This window comes from Diadema setosum, chromosome 15, assembly GCF_964275005.1.
Source record: "Diadema setosum chromosome 15, eeDiaSeto1, whole genome shotgun sequence".
In the NCBI taxonomy this organism is placed as follows: domain Eukaryota; kingdom Metazoa; phylum Echinodermata; class Echinoidea; order Diadematoida; family Diadematidae; genus Diadema; species Diadema setosum.
Window position 1 is genome coordinate 28629524 of NC_092699.1, and position 19532 is coordinate 28649055.

General features: G+C 37.3%; 1 protein-coding gene across 1 annotated transcript in view; it reads right to left on the reverse strand.

Moving 5' to 3' along the window:
* Window positions 1–209: 209 nt before the first annotated feature.
* LOC140238972 (kinesin-like protein KIF1A) overlaps window positions 210–19532 on the reverse strand; it is a 167408-nt gene continuing 148085 nt past the window's right edge. Inside the window, exons 35-43 of the mRNA XM_072318867.1 lie at window positions 18578–18610; window positions 16317–16403; window positions 11546–11691; window positions 9111–9395; window positions 8278–8597; window positions 7829–7840; window positions 4798–5011; window positions 1080–1198; window positions 210–336 (exon numbers count right to left, since the gene is read on the reverse strand). Coding sequence (XP_072174968.1) covers window positions 291–336; window positions 1080–1198; window positions 4798–5011; window positions 7829–7840; window positions 8278–8597; window positions 9111–9395; window positions 11546–11691; window positions 16317–16403; window positions 18578–18610 — 1262 coding nt within the window. The 3' untranslated portion in view covers window positions 210–290. The remainder of the gene's footprint in view (window positions 337–1079; window positions 1199–4797; window positions 5012–7828; window positions 7841–8277; window positions 8598–9110; window positions 9396–11545; window positions 11692–16316; window positions 16404–18577; window positions 18611–19532) is intronic.

The window sequence follows — 19532 nt, forward strand, 5'->3', positions numbered from 1 at the left end:
TTTTTTAAAAAGATGTCATAACTGTTGAGCTCCACAGGACTTCCAATTTTACCCTGGGGGCCTCCTGTTGCTAGGCAACGCACCCAGTGGAGATGGTAGAGAGTGGCTCTGCTTCATGAATAGGAATGGCAAGAGGAATCCGGATGAGGGCTCTTTGTGATGCTGGCGGTGAGATGAATTGAACCTTACCAGGGGTGGTGACGATTAAACCATGCGCCCATGTCACTAAGTTGTATGTTAATGGAGTGTGCCCTCGAGGTGTCTAATTTGGTGGCAGCATCTGGGGATATCTACACCCGCAGCTGGGAAGTGCCAGATCGCCGCGACAACTTGGATCTGAAAGTATTGGAGTGACAAATCGAAATAGCATTATGTGGATACATGTACGGACAAACACATAAGATATACTCTGAAACCTGCACTTACACGGTACATATTGCTCTTATAGGACAAGTCCGCCTCATAGACATGTGGATTGAGTGAATGCAGCAATATTTTACAATGTAGAACACACCAGTGAGTGTTTGAGGAAAATCAGACAATCTGTTCAAAAGTTATGAATTTTTGAAGTTTCTGCTCAGTTGCTGCTGAATGAGAAGACTACTATAGCTTGTGATGTCACATGTGTAGAACGATACAAAGAAAATAAAAATGAAATTCAACATATTTTCATTTTTCTTGCTTGATAAAAGGAGACCTGATTTGCCTCTTTCAGAAAGCAGGGGGAATAACATTGCCCTTACCTTACGTTATTGACAAGTCGAGGAAATGTGCACTTTTTTCAAAAAATAAGATTTTGTGAAATTCTCTTTCAGTATTTTAACTTGCCAAACTATTTCATCAGCACTTTAGTATAAATCCATCCAAACTTGACCTACCATGTAGTTGAAGATTACCAAACAAAATCAGGTGCCTCAGTCCAATAAAAAGGTTGTAGCGATACAAATAGGGGTGAAGGGGATTACGTAATCTCTATTAATTGATTAGTTTCCAGATATCTGTGCCAATAATTCAATGAAAACACTCCTGGACCAATGTGTGTATCAATGTGCAGAGTAAGGGTTAAGCAGTTATCCTACCTGATGGACCCCGCTAGGAGGGGATTGAAGGCGTAGAGCCAGTCAAAGACATCTTTGTCACCCAGAGTCTGCAGCAGGAAGCCACGGTACTTGGTGCACACCGAGAAGGTGTTGGGCGTCTGTTGGGCGGAGAGGGGAACAACCAAAGGGAGGGGGTGATTAGAATCGAGTGGGTGGGGTGCCATCGCGCCCCCTGTCTGTCATGTTGAAGAGACAGGAGACAATAAGCCTTTCAGATTAACTAAAATCACCAACAATCTATCATGTGTTAACACTATAGGTTATCTATTCCACAGGCCTTGTATGTTCTGTCAGTGTGAAAAAACTGCAGAAAACCTGAGCATTCATTTTTCTACTGAAGGTAGAAAACTAGTTTTGAGACACAAAAGATTTTACGTGAATGTAATGATTTTAGATTAACATACAGAGTGCACAATTGAATATTTTCGCTAAAACTTTTAAAATTTTTGCCCAGCATGCACAGATTGCCATTTACAATCACATGCCCAGCTTTAAATGCATTTGATTACATCAATGATACATGTTTCTTTTTTTTTTAATTTGGTGATGCACCAAAGGATTTTTATTTTGTTTGTGTATGATTTGATCTACTGACTTTTCACACTTAGCAGCAGCAGCAGCATTCCTGACAAAACTTTCAGGCAATGAAATCACAATCATTTGACAAATGGTACGATGAATCTCAGCATGAAATGTGGCATTTTGCTCATGCACGGACCCCCAGAAAACACTGACAATACTATCAACACATGCAGAGATACAACATGAAATAACAAACAGACATAGATCACTTGAATATAGAGGAATCACAAGTAGCAAAAGCACTCAGCTTATGACAAGACTGAACACATTGCCTCCCACACAAAAAAATTCCCATAAATTGAAAACATGGCACATCAAGATCTAGCGAACAGAAGGTTAGGTTCAATGAGCATTCTTTTTTCTTTTTTTTCAAGAAAATTGTAAAAGTTCTTTGTCTTACTCGTGAATTGCATGCATTACAGAAAGGAATAACCTCAAATATGTCAATGCATTAAATCAATCAATCAATCAATCAATCAATCAATCAATAATCATGCAATTTTGCAAGAGAAGATTCTTTTGCATACTTTGATTATAAAGTAGGCGGGGTATATGAGCTGAGTTGCCAACAAGCAAGGAAGTATTGGGGGTGGGGAGAAGGAAATGGATAAATCACAAGACACAGGCATGCACAGCCTCACTATGGGCTGACTAATAGCCCAGGCAACCTTCATGACTTATGAGGCCTCGTGAAGCTGAATTATACCGATCAATGCATACTGAACTTGAGGGATGATTTTATGGAGAAATGTCAGGCATTGCATGTTTCACATGTAAAGCATTACTCCAATTAGCCCCCCCCCCCCCCCCCGTTTTCTTTAAAGCAGCATGGAAGCATTCAGCATTAAAATAAAAACAAATAATTGACAAATGTCATATTTGTGTAGCTCACACGTGAATGCGCATCTCATTTTTAAGTTATTGTATGTTTCCCGTTTCTCTTGCATGGTTTGTAAAACCAAGGAGGTTCTAGAGAATGGAGTCACAACCGTCTTATTTCCTTTGCTAGGTGTTCAAAGCTGTGCAAAACAGGATCTGCCGTGCAGATAGGAAGACAACTGACTCGTGTCTCATTGCATAATCACTAGCCACTTTCAAAGGAAGATATTTCTTTGTGATGGTAATTACTTTTCGCTATCCCTTCTTATAAAAGGTAGGTGGTACAGACATGAGGATGCGCGAATAGAAATTGAGCAAAAAATGCTGAAATGAAGATGAAAATTACTTGACTGGGCATATGCGGGCACTAATCTGATATATCTATCAATAAAGAATTATACTTGAAGATTATTCCATATTAGTTTCATTTGTGGAAACTAAGCGGAAAAGTGATAAAACCAGCTTTCCAGGATGGTACAGTTTTAAACATTTTCACGTGATACAGCTCAGATTTACACTTTTACGCAAATCTCTGGACGGAAATGTCTTTTGTTTTACATGGCTGCTTCATCATTAATTGAAATTTCATTTCATTTAATAAATAGATAAGTAAAATATGGCCAAAATTATGATAACGTTCAAAATTAATCTTCAGAATGCCGAGCAAGACGGCGGCAAGGAACATCGATCATCAAAGGCACAAGTGCACCTGTGGAATTCCTTTGTACATCAATAGAAATCTGACAACTGTTTGAATAATCACAGCCAGTTGGAACTCCAATGATTGTATAAAACCTCCTTAGTAAAACTAATGAAAACATGTATAAAGTACTGTTGCACTCTCTGTACCATGCGTCAAGGAGGTAAGGGTAAGTCAGAATTACTCTACTGAAATTACTTTTATCATATTTATACTACTCTACTGGGCCTTTCTGTGTCATCACTGTATCATCACATTTAGCATTTTTGTTTAGTTTGCTCGATTCTGAATATTTTTCTTTTTACAGATTTATGGCTATATACACATAAACGATGCAATGTAGTATTCAACTAATGTGCTGGTACAATGCATGGTGTAAAATCTTGGCTGTTTGACAGCAAACTACATTAATTTGTATCTCTCTTTGTCTGTTTATTTTACAAATTGTAGAATTTGATGAACTTTGACAAACATTTCTTTTTGTCATTAATGTAAGATTTAAAGCAAGAAACAGTAAAATCATTGAGAAATTCTGAAGAAAGTATATAATGCACTGGGGTTTAACAAAGTCAAACAAAGGAAACAAATAAACACAGCTAAGACCAAAGGTTGATGAAAGGGCGGGGCAATGTGTCACAACAAAACTCTGAAAAGTAGCAACATGAACAGAAAGGCCCTTGGAAAACAAGATTTTCTGCAAAATTTTTCTGCTCGTAGAAAATCTTTGCATCTTGTTAAGATGCATTTATAACAGCCCAGAGGTGCATGGCACCCCAAGGGCAACCCGACCCTCTTACAAGGAGATGACACTCAGAAGATAATTCTGGACCAGATAAAAGTTAGCCCGAGAAGGAAGAGTAAAAATGTGATAAGGACAATCAGTGACAATTTGATCAAAATAGGATAAAAATTGGGGAAGTTATGAAATTATGAAGTTTCACTCATTTTCACAAAAAAAAAAAAGTTCTCAAACAGTCAAAATGAAAATGCATGAGTGAGTTGATGATGTGATTGCCTCACAACTTGCCATACAAGAGTTGTATACATTGCACAAAAACTCTTGGAATTTCCAGTTATTTTTGTTCAAACACAATTATTTCGAAGTGTCAAATTCTAATGAAACTGACTGGTCATTGTTTTGAAGCTATCAATCAGGAATGATATCTTGTTTTACAATTTTAATAGAAAAATTGATTTTTCAGCAGGACACATGATCAAGTGAAAATTGTGAGGTGACAACATCATCAACTCACTCATTGGCATATTCATATTTCTATTTGAGAACTGTTTTGTAAATTATCAGTGAAACTCCACAATTTCATAACTTCCTCAAATTTTACCCAATTTTGATCAAATTTTCACTGTTGTGCTTATAAAATTTACTATATTTACTATATCACTCTTTCTTTTTCTGGATGACCTATTATCTGGCCCGGAATGGTCTTTTAATTGAGAAGTCGCATCCAAGACCCGGACCCCGGCTTTACGACCAAACTTAAAGTAGGAATAAGAACAGAAAGGGACATGTAGACTAACGACAATGCTGAGAGGTCTTGCCCTTAGCATCGCCTGCTGGTCCTCGCTGTACTCCACACGGGCCGTGGCCAGGTTGATGAGGCCCCTCTCCACGGGGTCCTTCTCGTTGTTGTAGATGTAGACGTAGGGGCGGCGGACCACCACGTAGCGGGTCACCCACCCCGCCGTCTTTTCCTCCAGGAAGTTGAGGTAGCCCCTCCTGGAGACGACGGGACTGGAGCGGGGGGACAGAAAGAAAAGAAGCTTAAACTGAGGGTGTGTGTTTAGAAGGCGTCAGTAGAGGTCTCATTGAAATCATGTTTGAGCGAATATCATGACTGGATATTGCAGCACATTATCAAAGCTTTGTCCAGCTCGCAGCGACTGGTAAATGGAAACTAATGCAAAATGAGTATCACTCTCCCTTGGTAATGAGGATAATGTTTGCACATTTACATTTTGTTGATGATGCCGGGGACAAAGACAACTTTGGCGGTGATGTTGTGGATGATGATGACGCTGATTGTGATGGTGATGATGATGACGATGATGACGATGATGATGATGATGGCAGTGTTAATGCTGGTGACAACACTGATTAATTGATATGGTGGCAGTAGTGACACAAATAATCACAAATAATGAATATAAGATGAAGAGATAGCCATATACACTGTACATTTGTACACTGCACATCACCTCAATAAAGATGGCAATGAATTAAATGCTTGTGAAAAACAGCAGCATAGATGACTACAGAAAAGATATTGCAAAAGACATCTTTCAACAGTATTTACAGGGAGAGGTCTTGTGAGATGTTTCATAATGGTATCTTTCAAATCGTACTTTGTACATGTACACTCAGTGAGTGGTAAACATTTGACAAATGGGATATCACTGTAAAATGAATTGCAGACATTATTGCAGGATTTTGACTGATGATAGCAATGTTATGACGACAATGATGACAAAAAAAGGTGATGAGAATACTGCAGATAGTGATGGTTATAATTACCGATACAATAATAACGGCAAAGTGTGTGTTCATATTTAGACAAGAATCATGTCCAGTGGTTATGACGATGACAGTATCCACAAATATTGTGGGGACATTATTGATTATAATGCAGACACTGATGATGATGATGACGATAACGATGACGATGACGATGACGATGATGATGACGATGAAGATGATGATGATGATGATGATGAAAATATTGATGGTGATGAAAAAATGATTGAAGGTGTTCTCTTATTGGGGTATTGCAATCAAGAGATATGGGGACAAATGCATAGGCAGAAGTTTGTTAGATATTGTGTGGAAGGTGTATTAAAGGAAGAGAAAAGGGAGTTAGTATCACAGAAATCTATGTCTTTGTGCTACACAAAATCATCCACAAAAAGTTCTGTTAATCACACTTATCAACCACTTCAGTGACAACAAGAAAAAAGATGACACATACAATCTTAACTATAGACTGCAGCAAATGTGACTTGAAGGTGTTAGTTTGCAATGGTCACAGTTTAAATGTATGTTTCTCAATTGCAGGTTATAAGCTAGTTTGGTCTATTGAGCAACTCAGTTCTTGTATGTACTACACATATTTTGAAATTCTAATGAAACACATTATAAATCATCAAAAAGCGATTAGATATTGACATTGGCAATAGTCAACAAAGTTTGGCCACATCACCAAGTCATCAAAATGTCAAATGACCAGCAAAAGATACTTCATGCTGTGCTGTATCACCAAGGGTAAAACCCTCTATAAAAATGACAACAAATATTGGGCTCTAACATTAACACAATAAGGACTGAAGTACATCAACTGTAATTATTCATGTTTGTAGTATACTGAATTGTACAAAACACCTGAAACCACTAAAAAACAGATTATCACGATATAATTATTACCCACAATATATTACTGGTTGATATTGTACATTATATGTACAAAGTCTACATGAAATTGACACAAAAACAGACAAATATCACATACGACAAAAATTCAACTACCGTATCAACTTTCATACTTTTTGGAGTTCACAACTTGTTTAAAACAAGTTTGCGCATCATCATCTATTGCTTGGTTTTAAATGACGGTATAGAATGTGGAAATACACATGATCGGGAGGAAATAAATGAAAAATGTGAAGTTTTGCATTTATGCATAATTCATAATTTCTCACTTTAATAATGTGTCTCTGCAACAGAAATATGCTGATTATGTGCATAGTATAAGTATCATCTATTTGAGTTTAAAGCAAAATGCTAACTTTTGGCATATGGTAATCAAAACAGCTCTTGACTGCAAAGGTTCTTCTTCATATGATGCAAAGATACTTGGCTTTACTTTGTATAGTTCAATTATTTCATGCAATACAAATATGAAGCAGTGTTAAGAATATACATTATAGTTGGGTGAAAAAAGTTATAAGACTTTGTGATGCTGTAATTGAGACAGCATCATAACAAAAAGAATATTCATAAATCTATTCATTTCATATTGGCATCTTTATTTTATTAGCATGCGCTTGCATCTTATACAAAATATAAGTTTGTTCCTATCCTAAATGACATTTTGAAATTTGAGTGATATCAAATTATCAGGGGCCAAATAATAAAAACACACAGAGCAGGCACGGATTTTGCACATGCACAAAACTGGTTATTGTAGGTGCATACTGTAAAAGTGGAGGTTTTTGTGGTGTGAAATTTTTCGCGCGACCAGAAGCTAGTGCAAAAATAAAAGCACAAGAATATTTTTTTCTTGTGATATGTAACACATGTCTATCATATGTTTTGATTACGCGGAATAAAAAAAAAAATGTGAAATTCATTATACCTAGCCGAGCATGAAAAACAACATGCTTGAAAATATCCACTCTTACAGTACTCACATAGATGCACATACCCACACAGACACACAGACAAACACACACACACAAACACTTTCCCTATACAAAATGGAAACACAGCAATAGCTACACGTGTACAAATGACCAACCACACTGCTGTAGCGGTAAGCTTCAAACCAAAGGAATATACCTTAGACCAGAGCTGTATAATACAAAATGACAGAAACAGAAATAATAAACAAAAACAACCAAACCAATAAACACAATAAAAGAAATAAAACAAACTGTGTACTGAAATCAAAATCAAACAAAATAATACAGCTTCTAAACAATTTATTCCTCCACTACATTAAATTCATTTTTGTTCTACACCTTATCAAAATCTAGTAATTTTTAATTCAAGAATTATGAAGACGGCAGTATAGAAATTGGTAAAGAGTATGCTTAATGCCAAAGAGATGAAATACAGAAACACTACACATTCTCATTTTCAATCCTACCATAAACAGCTGGTGATCTGTGAACTTTAGATGTGTCAATATATAAGAGAGAAGCAATCTTTGTTATCCAGTTACAAAAGTACAGAAAGAAAGAGCAGTCTCTGTTAAGCAAAATGGAAAATTGCCATGGCAACCTCACCTGACCCGTATCTCTTCCACCTCCGGTACGTAGAGAGGACGGAGTCCCCTCTTCTTGCCAAACCCGTCCCCGCATCCCATCCCTCCGGCTGCACCCGAGTCGTCCGACGAGCTCTGGATGCCAGGGAGCTCGGTCGGGATGGGCATCTTGCGGGCCGTGGTGGGCGAGAGACAGCGCAGGTCCGGGAGGGAGGAGGCCAGCGCCTTGCTCTGCTCGTTGACGTTACACTTTGAGGGGCTCCGTGGGGTCGGCGTCTCGTTTTGGGGTGGCGAGTCGGCACCTGTCACCTGCAGGGTCACCGGGGGAATCTCGGCCGACGGCTGGAAAAGAAAGGAGCCAGCTGAATTTCAAACATGCGTTTGCTGCAACCCGAGGAAGTAATCAAGATATAGTTCAACTACAATGTACTTGCATGTCCTTCTTAGAGACATCATTGGAAAGGTCAAATGATTATGTCATTTTTTCTTTTGGTGTTAAAATAACACACCTTTTTTAATAAATGCTCTGTATTCAATCCCATACTTTGAACATATAATAAAAGGATTCTTCCATTACAAATTCCTTTCTAACAGGATGAAATGTACACTGCCATGTGTGACAATGAGACTGTGATAAAAAGATTGTCCATCCAAAATGCATGTATATGTATACTGGAACCCGGGAGCATTACTGCATATACCAGTAAATCTAATGAGGTCTACACCTATTGAAACATTCTGTTCTGAGCACAACCAAGCATGTTTACTTTTGCACCCATGTTGGAGACACGCCCCTCCTACAGGGGTATAAGAATGGCCCAAGAGGTACTCCCCAAAATTGATGCTACCACCCACCTTGACTGCTGGAGGGCTCCTCAGCGGCAGTTGACTCTGGGTAAGCAGCTTCAGGCACTTGGCGATCAACTCCTCCCCGCGGAGGGGCTCCGCGACACTTGATGCCGCTCCACCCCCGTCATCGGCTGAGACCGCACTGTCCATGGACGAGAGCGTGTCGGACTGGGTCATGTTGGAGGATGCCAGGTTGTCGGGCGTGGCCGACTCCATGGAGAGGCTGCGGGTGTTGTACTGCTCCTGAGCTATCTTCTCATGGAGGAGAAGGGAGTGCCTTGCTCTCTCAACCTGGATGAAGAAGGCATGGAAAAAAAAAAAGAAGTGATAAACTAATACCATAACATCATCCAAATACTGCTTCTAATTCAGATATTAATTTAATCTAATTTGGCAAGTAAGGGAGAGCAAGCTAAAAGCTCTGTTTCAAGCAGTTTGTCCTCAGGCAAGCCATGTCTTCTTCCACCAGCAAGTCTAAAGGTTTCATTATCAACCTTATTCTCATCATTTCTAATCTCATCTGCTGATTAATACAATCTCTACAAACGTAATGAGTTGTTCTCATGCTGCTATCATAATCCCAAAAGCAAACTCATCCACCCGTTTGGTGCAATGTGCATGGATGATACTGTTCTAGTCTATTTCACATCATAGGAGTTTATCTGTAACTTGGTTGATATATTTGCCCCTTTCTTCATTGGTGTGTGAAACAGACCACTTCTCTGGGTTTTCATCCTAATCATAAACACTGCCACTGTAATAATACTAACTCCTCTAGGATACAACAGGACAGCAAGAAAGAAGAACCACATTCAAATCATGCAAACACTAAAATCACCACATCACTCATTGCAATCCAAACTTTGATCCCTTAGCATCTCTCTGATCCAATGTAAACATTGAACCAAAGCATCACTCTATGTCAATCCAAATATTGATCCCACTGCATCACTCTTATAAAATCCAAACATTGATAAGACTGCATTCCTCTAATCCAATCCAAACACTGACCCTAACTCATCACTCTAATCTCATCCACACAAGACTGATCCGACTGCATCATTCTGATCCAATCCAACCTGCTCAGAGCTCTACTCCAATCAAATTATTGATCAGACCATTTCCCTCTAATCCCATACTGATCCTACCTTTATCACCTCAATTTCATAAAATGCAACAATAATCCCGCTGCATCATTCTATCATTCTGATCCAAACCAAACACTGCTAATACTGCATAAAATGATATTCAGACATTGATCATTCTGCATCTCTCTAATCCAATCCAAACACCGATCCTACCCATCACTCTAATATAATCCAAACACCGATCCAACTGCATCACACTCGTCTTATCTAAACCTTGATCAGACTGCATTCCTCTAATCCAATCTTACACTGATCCTACCCCATCAATCCTGCCTACTCAAAACGACACTGATCCCATGGCATCTCATGGCACTCTTATCCAATCTAAACATTGATCAGACCTAATTCCTCTAAGCTAATCCAGCCACTGATCCTACCCATCACTCTAATCTAATCCAAATAACACTGATCCTTCTGCATCACTCTTATCAAATCTAAGCATTGATCAGACCACATTCCTCTAAGCTAATCCAACCACTGATCCTACCAATCACTCTAATCTAATCCAAATAACATTGATCCCACTGCATCACTCTTTTCTTAACATTGATCAAGCTCCATTTCTTTAATCCAGTACAAACACTGATCCTATTTATTACTCTTATCTAATTCAAATTATATGATCCCACTGCACCACTCTCATCTTACCATTGATTGGACTGCACCCCTCTAATTCAATCTAAACACTGATCTTACCCCATCACGCTAGATTAATCCAAACATTGATCCCACTGCATCACTAATGCAGACATTGATCAGACCACATTCCTCTAATCCAATCTAATCTAAACACTGATCCCACTGCATCACTCTTATCTTATCCTAGCATTAATCAAACTACATTCCTCTCATCCAATACAAACACTGATCCTACCCACCACTCTACATTGATCCAAACAGTGATATATACATTGATCCTACCCATCACTCTAATTACTCCAAACAGTGATCCCACTGCATCACACTTATCTTTTCTAAACCTTGATCAGACTGCATCCCCCTAATCCAATTCAAACACTGACCCTACCCATCACTCTAAAATGATCCAAACATTGATCCCAATGCATCATTCTCATCCAATCCAAACACTGATCCTCAGCTACATGTAATCCCAACATTTGTCTCAATACATCACTCCAATACAATCCAAACACTGATTTTATGTCATCACTCTAATCTAATCCAAAACACACTGATCTAATCACTTTAATCCAAACCAAACATTAATCACCCATCGCTCTAATCACAGATCAAAACCGTCTTGCCCTAATCCTCTCTAAAAACTGATCCCACCTCTTCTAGTCGGTTGAGTTTTTCCAGCTCCCATTGGTGATCCAGGATCAGGGAGTCAGCCCTTGGCCTCCACCCCTTTAGGTTCTCCTCTCCACGGACGTACGTACCCGAAGTGTCGATCACCTTGCGCATGCGCCTCTGGGTACCTATGGGGAGAGAAGTAGAAGTCTTATTAATACAGAAGCCAAATGAAGCACTCTCACAAACAAACAGGGACACAGACTTGCAGCACAAATTATGACAAAATTGTTTTTCACATTAAATCCACTGAATTTAGTGAATGTTTCCAATTGAAAATTCAAGTGTCTACCTGACATCTTAATCTTATGGACTCAGATTTACTTTTCTGTGAGACACTTTCTGTATTTCTGTATTCTTATGTAATCCTAAAATTTGGAAAAAAATACCAATAGAAAATATGATATAACTGTAATCAATTTGATTTGCAAAACTCTGATGATATATGAAATAAATATAAGCCGAGTGCTAGAAATTTCTGATATCATATAATGGATCAAATTAAAATTATCATTCTACTTTCTTTTCGTACAAACTGTAGACACATCTCTGCCTATATTTTCCTTTTGGTTTGATTCTATTTTCAAATTAATCTTATCAATATAAATTATGGAATAATCAGACATTAATAAACATTACTGAGCATTTTCATGTTTTATGATTGGTCAATGAAAACCTTTACGACTAAAATAAATCTTCATCATAACAAGAACTTCAAAATATTGAAAGGTTTGAATAATTGTTAAGTGACTACACTAAAGATTTACTCTTCTGCACTCAGCAGCAAGGACAATTACTGTGATGCTATCTTTTGCTTTCACTGATACAGTATTTCTACGTGTAAAATGATCCTATTATACACTTGACAAACTGAACAAACGATATACTTTAGAAACCAATGATGTAGAAAATATTGACATTGAACAAATCGAGTGGTACATTTGTAAATCATAGGTGCGTTACACATGAAGAATTTAGAACAACAAAGTTAAGAGAAATAATAGCATGCTGTACAGACAACAAAGCAATATTGAATTACAATTAAAAAGCAATGCACTGTGCTGCATGCAAACTGTGCAGTGTGAAAGGGATTGAGGGATACACTACTATTTCACTTGTCGTGCAAACAATGAGGTCATCCACATGCATGTACTGTACTGAAGAAGAGCAAGGTAGGAGAAGGATTTAAAGCCATGCGGGTCGGAGGAACAGGAGGTATGATTGACTCTTTCTTTAGGTGTGGAGCATGGCCGCTGTGCATGCACATGGACAATGCCGTGCAAGACCTTTGTAGCACACTGAGGAAAGAAAACATTCTTTTCATCCACCAGTGATTTTCTGAGGGATATCGCGAGTAGGAAACACCTCTTGGTGCCTCTTGATGACTTCCAGTAACTTAAACGGTCTGTGAAATCTGAACGGAAAGTGAAAATGTGTCCAAAGCTATCAGAGAGGATACGTCAAATTCATACAACACCAAGTATAAGTGAAAAAAATAAAATAAAGAATAAAGGAATAGAAAAGGAAAAACCTGCCAAACAAAAAAGTATCATGTCTAATGTTGCGATGCATCTCCAACTATTCATCCTATCCCACTCCCATTCTTTCGTGTGAGCATTGAAAAAAAAAAAATCCTTTTATGAAGCCTGAAAGATTTATTTATCCACAGGATGAATGAAAATATATCTGCACATTAACCCAGTATTGTAGTTGAAATCAGAGCCAGTTGGAAAGTAGAGCAGTTCCACTATTATGCTAAAAATATGATAAGAGATATAACGATATGACGAGAGAGCATTGCAGCTCTTCACTTTGGTAATCAATGGGCGCATTCTCAATGCAACGACAGAGTGTATTTCTTTCTTGAGTCGACATTATGAAGAGTAATTTTCTTCGCCGTTTCAGATAGGTCATCATCAATGAGATTATGCATGTATGCAAGTAAACACTTAAACATATGAGGGCAATATCTGGCCATCTGTATATGCTGCCTTACATACTGTATAGAGAAGTTAATAGTGCAGATGGATTAACTGATATATCAACATCACATTAGAAACTCTGGGAATGCATTGGAGAGCAAAATGACTCATGGCTATCCATATGAGAACAAAGTTAATACACTCTTCCCTAACTATCCCCTTCCTCCAAGAAAATGAAACACAAAAGAAAACAAAAATGCAAACAGATCAAAACTGAAAGCCTAAAATATGACTCGTTAACATGAAATTTGTACACACAAAAGAATGAAAAGACAAAAATGGCCCTTACGGTATTCCATTGGGAAAGAAATCATTTGAGGGGTGATGTCGATGAAATTGGACAACATGCTGATGTCTCTGCAAGTTTGACCTGTGCATACACTCACACATGAGTGAGCTTTAATTTGAATGCGTCTCAAACAAGTGTATTTGAAGAAATTCTACGTTAGACTGTCCTCCAAACACAGCACTAAAAAGGAAGCCACTGATCAGAACGATTCACAAAATGCACGATGGGTTTGAAGGCAACTGGTCAATTTGAAACATACGATTTGTATGCTAGTCCACCTCCCCATAACTGTTTTGAGTTTTGGTTTGGTTTATTTGTTTGTTTGTTTTTGAGAGAGCAGTAGAATCCTACATTACAATGGAATATACCATCACTGTTTCACTAATGAATCAAGATGTGCAGTGAAGAGAGAATGCTTAGGGGTTCAAAGAAAGGTGTAAGACTGAGAAAGAGAAAAAGAGCAAAAGAGAGAGAGAGTTGCAGAGGTCAACTAATGAGAGATGATGTCACTGCAGAATGGACAATCCAAAAACAGAGTGACTGAAGGTACCACAATAGCTGCTAGTCTCTCACGGTGAATTTGTAGTGAGATATCCTGGTACTCAAACTTTTCAATTGAGAGATAACAACCTGCGTGCCTCTATCAAGTCCAAAGACAGCTGTGTAATTCTATCAGTCCTGTCTATCTGTATACAGCTGTCTTTATTTCACTAACAGGTTGGTGTGAATAAAGATTTAATCATACAGTTTGCAGTATGAAGAAATATCTCTCCAGGATTGTTCATTTGTATTCTATCATCTTATGACCCTTTCAAGAATAAATAATACATATCCTCCATAATTAACAGAGACGCTTAAAGGTGAAACATCCATTCTTCTGTTTCCCCCTTCTTGGCACAAAGGGTCAAGGGTCAAATTAATTCAAATTTGAAATAAACAAACATCATGTATGCCAGTAACATTTAATTATGCCAAAATACAATGAGTATGGGAAATCTTATCCTCAAGATAGTAGATTTTAATGATTACTATTGTTAAACACGAGTGAACTTGCAGATTTCATACAAATTGGGCTTCAACTTTGAAATTGTCAGGATTCTTAGTTTTATATTGCCAAAATTTTGACAGAACTATAATTGTTTCAAGATCAAAATCACATTGCTGACTGCTTTGCCTAAAAATCGTTGTGATGCAAAATATCAGTCTAGTGAAAATTGATTGATCTACACAGCATCGATCAAATGTAGAGTTACAAATGTAGTATTATGCAACATCTGTTATTAAAGTTCATATCATCTGTCCATACAGCTCTTCTCTGAGAGTGTATGTAACCATGACAACAGAAGCTCTGAAGAACCTGTGCCAAACTTGGCACTTCAGTCGTCAACAGAAACACTAAACCTTCTTGGGCTGAGAGCTTTGATAATTCATGATCACAAGTGGGGAACATTTCTGGCCCCACTTTGATATTTGCTGAATTATGATATCTGAAAAGTTTGAGAGGATTGAGATTGAGAGTGGAAAAAAAGGGCATCACTACAGCAAAAGAAGAAAGAAAGAAGAAAAAGTATTGAAATTGAAGCAGTTTGACATCAGACATGAATTCATGCAAGGTGCAAAAGACGAGATGAAATAGTGGAGTATGAAATGCTGGGTGGTACTGTCTATGAAAGCAGCCGGTAGAGTCTTAACTTAAAAGAAAATGCAACATAAAATTCAAATAAATACTCAAAAACTTCTTCCATTTGAATAAAGAAAAGAATAACAAATGACAGCTACATAGCATAAGTCATACTGGTTGTAGTACAATACTTTAGAGCATGCAATCAAGTAAACAGAGACTCAATACTTTGGGGTATACAATAATATGTAAAACTTTGCGGCAGGAAATCTTAGCTATGCAAAAATCAACCACTTGAATATCAGATTCACTGCATTGCTATTTCATCTATAGTAAATATCTGAATTACATTTGCCTATAACTTAATCATGCATGCTCTTGTTATCCCCAGCCATCTTAAATCGTGAATCCAGTTCAATTTTTTTTTCCTTCTCTCTTTACCTTCAAATGACAAGTTTTTGGTTGTTTTCTTGCAATACAGTTAGATATCAACACATCTCCCCCCTATTTTGGCTTTCCAGTCAGACATTCTCTCTTCTCTTCAATTCAAAACATTTGCAACAAATAATGTACTAAAATTCCATACACAAAAACAACACAAAAAATTAAATGGAAAGTAAGAAAAAACTTGACAGAAAGTTACATTGTATTTGTTCACATAAGTGGAATATTTTTCCATTCATATAGAGGTTTTTGCTACAAGGAAGAAAAAAAAAAAAAAAACCAAAGATACAGAGGAAGGAAGATTGTAACTACAATGTAAATAGCAGAACAAAAATCAGGAACAGAAGAGCTATGGCGGGGAGACTGTAACCCCATACGAGAGCCTTGTAACAAGGCTAGCATGGACATGGATCTTACCACTCAATTGAGGTGGGGATAGTGTCATGGAGTGAGGGGAGGTGGACTCCAGTAATTCCCTCAGGTCATACTGACTAAAAGACTTGCCTGGCAAAGAGGTCAAAGGTCAGTGTGTTTATAGTATCGATTTAATAAAAAAACAGAATGTAGCCACACAAAAAAAAAGTTTAGAAAAGATGGTAAATAAAACGGAACGAGCACAATGACAAAAATAAAATGGAAACATAATATGTATTTATAAAACAATATTTTAATGGGTGAGCAACAAAATGAAGGTGGGGGAGGGGTAGGTATCTTTTTTTAATGAGGAAATGAATGAAAATATATAATGGGAAGATTTGAAAGGAAAAATTGGAGGGGTCAACGATTACACATGGAGAGAAAATGTCAAAAGAGAACAGTGTGAGTTGACGAGTGAATGCCGCACAGCGATGAGTAACATGTCATAGGGTAGACACGGAAAGTTAGCTATCACAAAGCTGATCACTACAGAAAGCTGTCTTGGGGTATGGAAGATATCAAAAGGAAAAGGTGTTTTTTCTTTTTTTTTTCTTTACTTTTTCCTTGAATGAAAAATAAAGTCCCCATCACCTGATCATACTTGAGGGTGACATGGTATGGGAATAAGACATTTTGCAAATATTGCAATCACAAACCCCTTTCTTTTTGTGTTTGTTTGTTGGTTTCTTTGGTTGTCTTTCTGGTTTTGTTTTTTGGTGTTGTCTTTTTTTGGGGGGAGGGGTTGGGGGGTAGGGGATGGGGTGGATGCCGGTTTCCCTTCAACAAATGCACTCTAATTTTGAGTAATAAAATGATTGTTTCTGTTTCTGAAATCAAAAGCTCACATGATATTAGCACAAAATAGGTTGATTTTTGGGAATCATATGAATGAATATAAACATGATTGAATATCAGACTGCTTCGTCTTATCCCTAAACCCACTAGCATACAATGACAGCTTTACGCAAGTCTTCTGAATTTTATTGCAATAATTTTGTCTTTTCTCTTTGTTGTTGTTGTTGTTGTTGTTGTTGTTGTTGCAGTTTTCCAGAAAAAAAAACAAAAAAACAAAAGGAAGATATATATATAGCTATATATATACTTTTTTTTTCTTTCTCAAAATGAGGGAATGCATCTTCAGATGCTAAAGGGAAGCAAGCTTAAATAGAATAAAGGCAGCAAGTCCCTAAGAACTTGGGGAATACCCCAAGACAGCTTCACAATCTCAGACATTCTGGCAAAAAAAAAAAAAATGAAGCAGGCAAAAATACCTTCAAAATCTGATGCTAAGCGAGTGCCTGTCATATACACAACAAAACAGAGCATTCCGTATTAAAATGCAATGCTACTTTTCTCTTTCTCCGTGAATCTCACTGATGAAACAAAAAAAAAAGTGTTTTATCATATATAATATGAAACTGTACGTCAAAACTAAGAAAAAAAAAAGTTGTGGGGAAAAATGGAATGCACAGACATGAATGGGGGTGGCATGGAAGTGTTCTACGAACAGACGTCACTACTAATGATTGTGGAAACAAAGAGGGATGAACAGGACTTGTGTTTAATTAACCCATCTCAGCTAAGGCGGAAAAATAGTTGGACACACAACTTTCTGTAGAAATGACAGGAGCCAATGATCCCAAATTGTGACAATTTTGGGCTTTAACTAATCATTTTTTTTCTCCTCCTCTTGGATTTTGAAATGCTAGGCGCGACTGGAGGAGTGACAATTTGAATTTCCCTCAAGTATCTAAGAAAGATGGCTGAACTTAACAAAGTCCACATCAGCTGATACAAGAGGTCATGTTAGTAGGTATCACAGTTCCTTCGTTATAAAAATTCTGGAATACACAGAGCATGATTGAAAACTACTGACAAAGGAATATGGATAAGACTGGCAACAAATGCGTGAATCAATATCTTGATGCAGATATTGTTTTACATTCTGTCACGCTTTTTTTTTTCATTTCATTGAGCAAATGCACAGGAAAGATAGTTTCTTCTTTTTTTTTCCTATAATTCAAATCACAATTTCAAATAATCTATTGTAGTTGCTACAAGTAATTGATTGGAAAGATCTTTGAAAATGTCAGAAAAAAGGAAAGATTTCATTCTTTTTCCACTGTCGTGAATATGTGGAACGAATCAACCCACTCATAACTCGCAAATCATGGTGTTTGGATGCCCTCAAAAGTCATTTTTGCAAGTGTGTTCGATGGGTTAATTAACGGATGGAAGAAGGTCAAATCTGTGGGTCATACCATTTCTCCCCCAAGTTATCCACTGCCACATGTCTGCTGGGCAATTTTATGTGGGCAATCATTTACAGAATTTAATGTTGCCATGGTAACAGCAGAGAACAAGCCATCGGATTTACGAAAATATAAATTCTTCTCTTTTTTTTCTTTCAGGCAGTGTCCTTGAATACGTTATACACTATAACACATACTACGATCCCACCGATTTGAAGGCATGAACCTGAGAAAGAGATTTCTTGATATGTCACACTGGGTGACATGGGCATTTCACTTCAAATGTGGACTTTTTGAATTTTTCCTTCATATAACCTCATGAAATTTTATGGATTTCCACTTTACCAGACCCTTTACAAATTTGTGATTTTCATGTAGCTTGTACACAAGAAGACTGCCCAAAATCAAACGAGGTATATTCTACAGGCACTACTTAAATCAAATGATAAGAATGACATTGAATACATCAATTTAAACTCCTTGTACATGATGATTGAATATTCATATCATTGGTAGTGGGCATTGTTTAAAATTCTTCTTTGGAAGTGGTACACGTAGTGGGCATTGTTTAAAATTCTTCTTTGGAAGTGCAATGCTAAAAAGAACAATCATACTCTTGTAAAAAAGATTACATGTATTTTATACTGAAAGAAACAAGAAGATAATATTGCCATCACAAAATCACAATTTAAAGCAAACCAACAAATCCACTCAGTTGATTTTCATAACAGGTAGTACCCAATTCTGAATTACAATTTGCTTCTATGAATTTAAACAAATGTAAAATGCTATGGCTTTTTCTAGTCAATAAAATCCATAAGACAATATCTTGCAACATTATCTGATCTCACATCGTGTGCAATTCTCTCACAAAAATAACAGGGTACTCTACTCAGAAAAAAAAAAAATATGGAAAAGTGATCATTATTTCTGTACAGTCTTACTTGTCATTTATAATGCACAA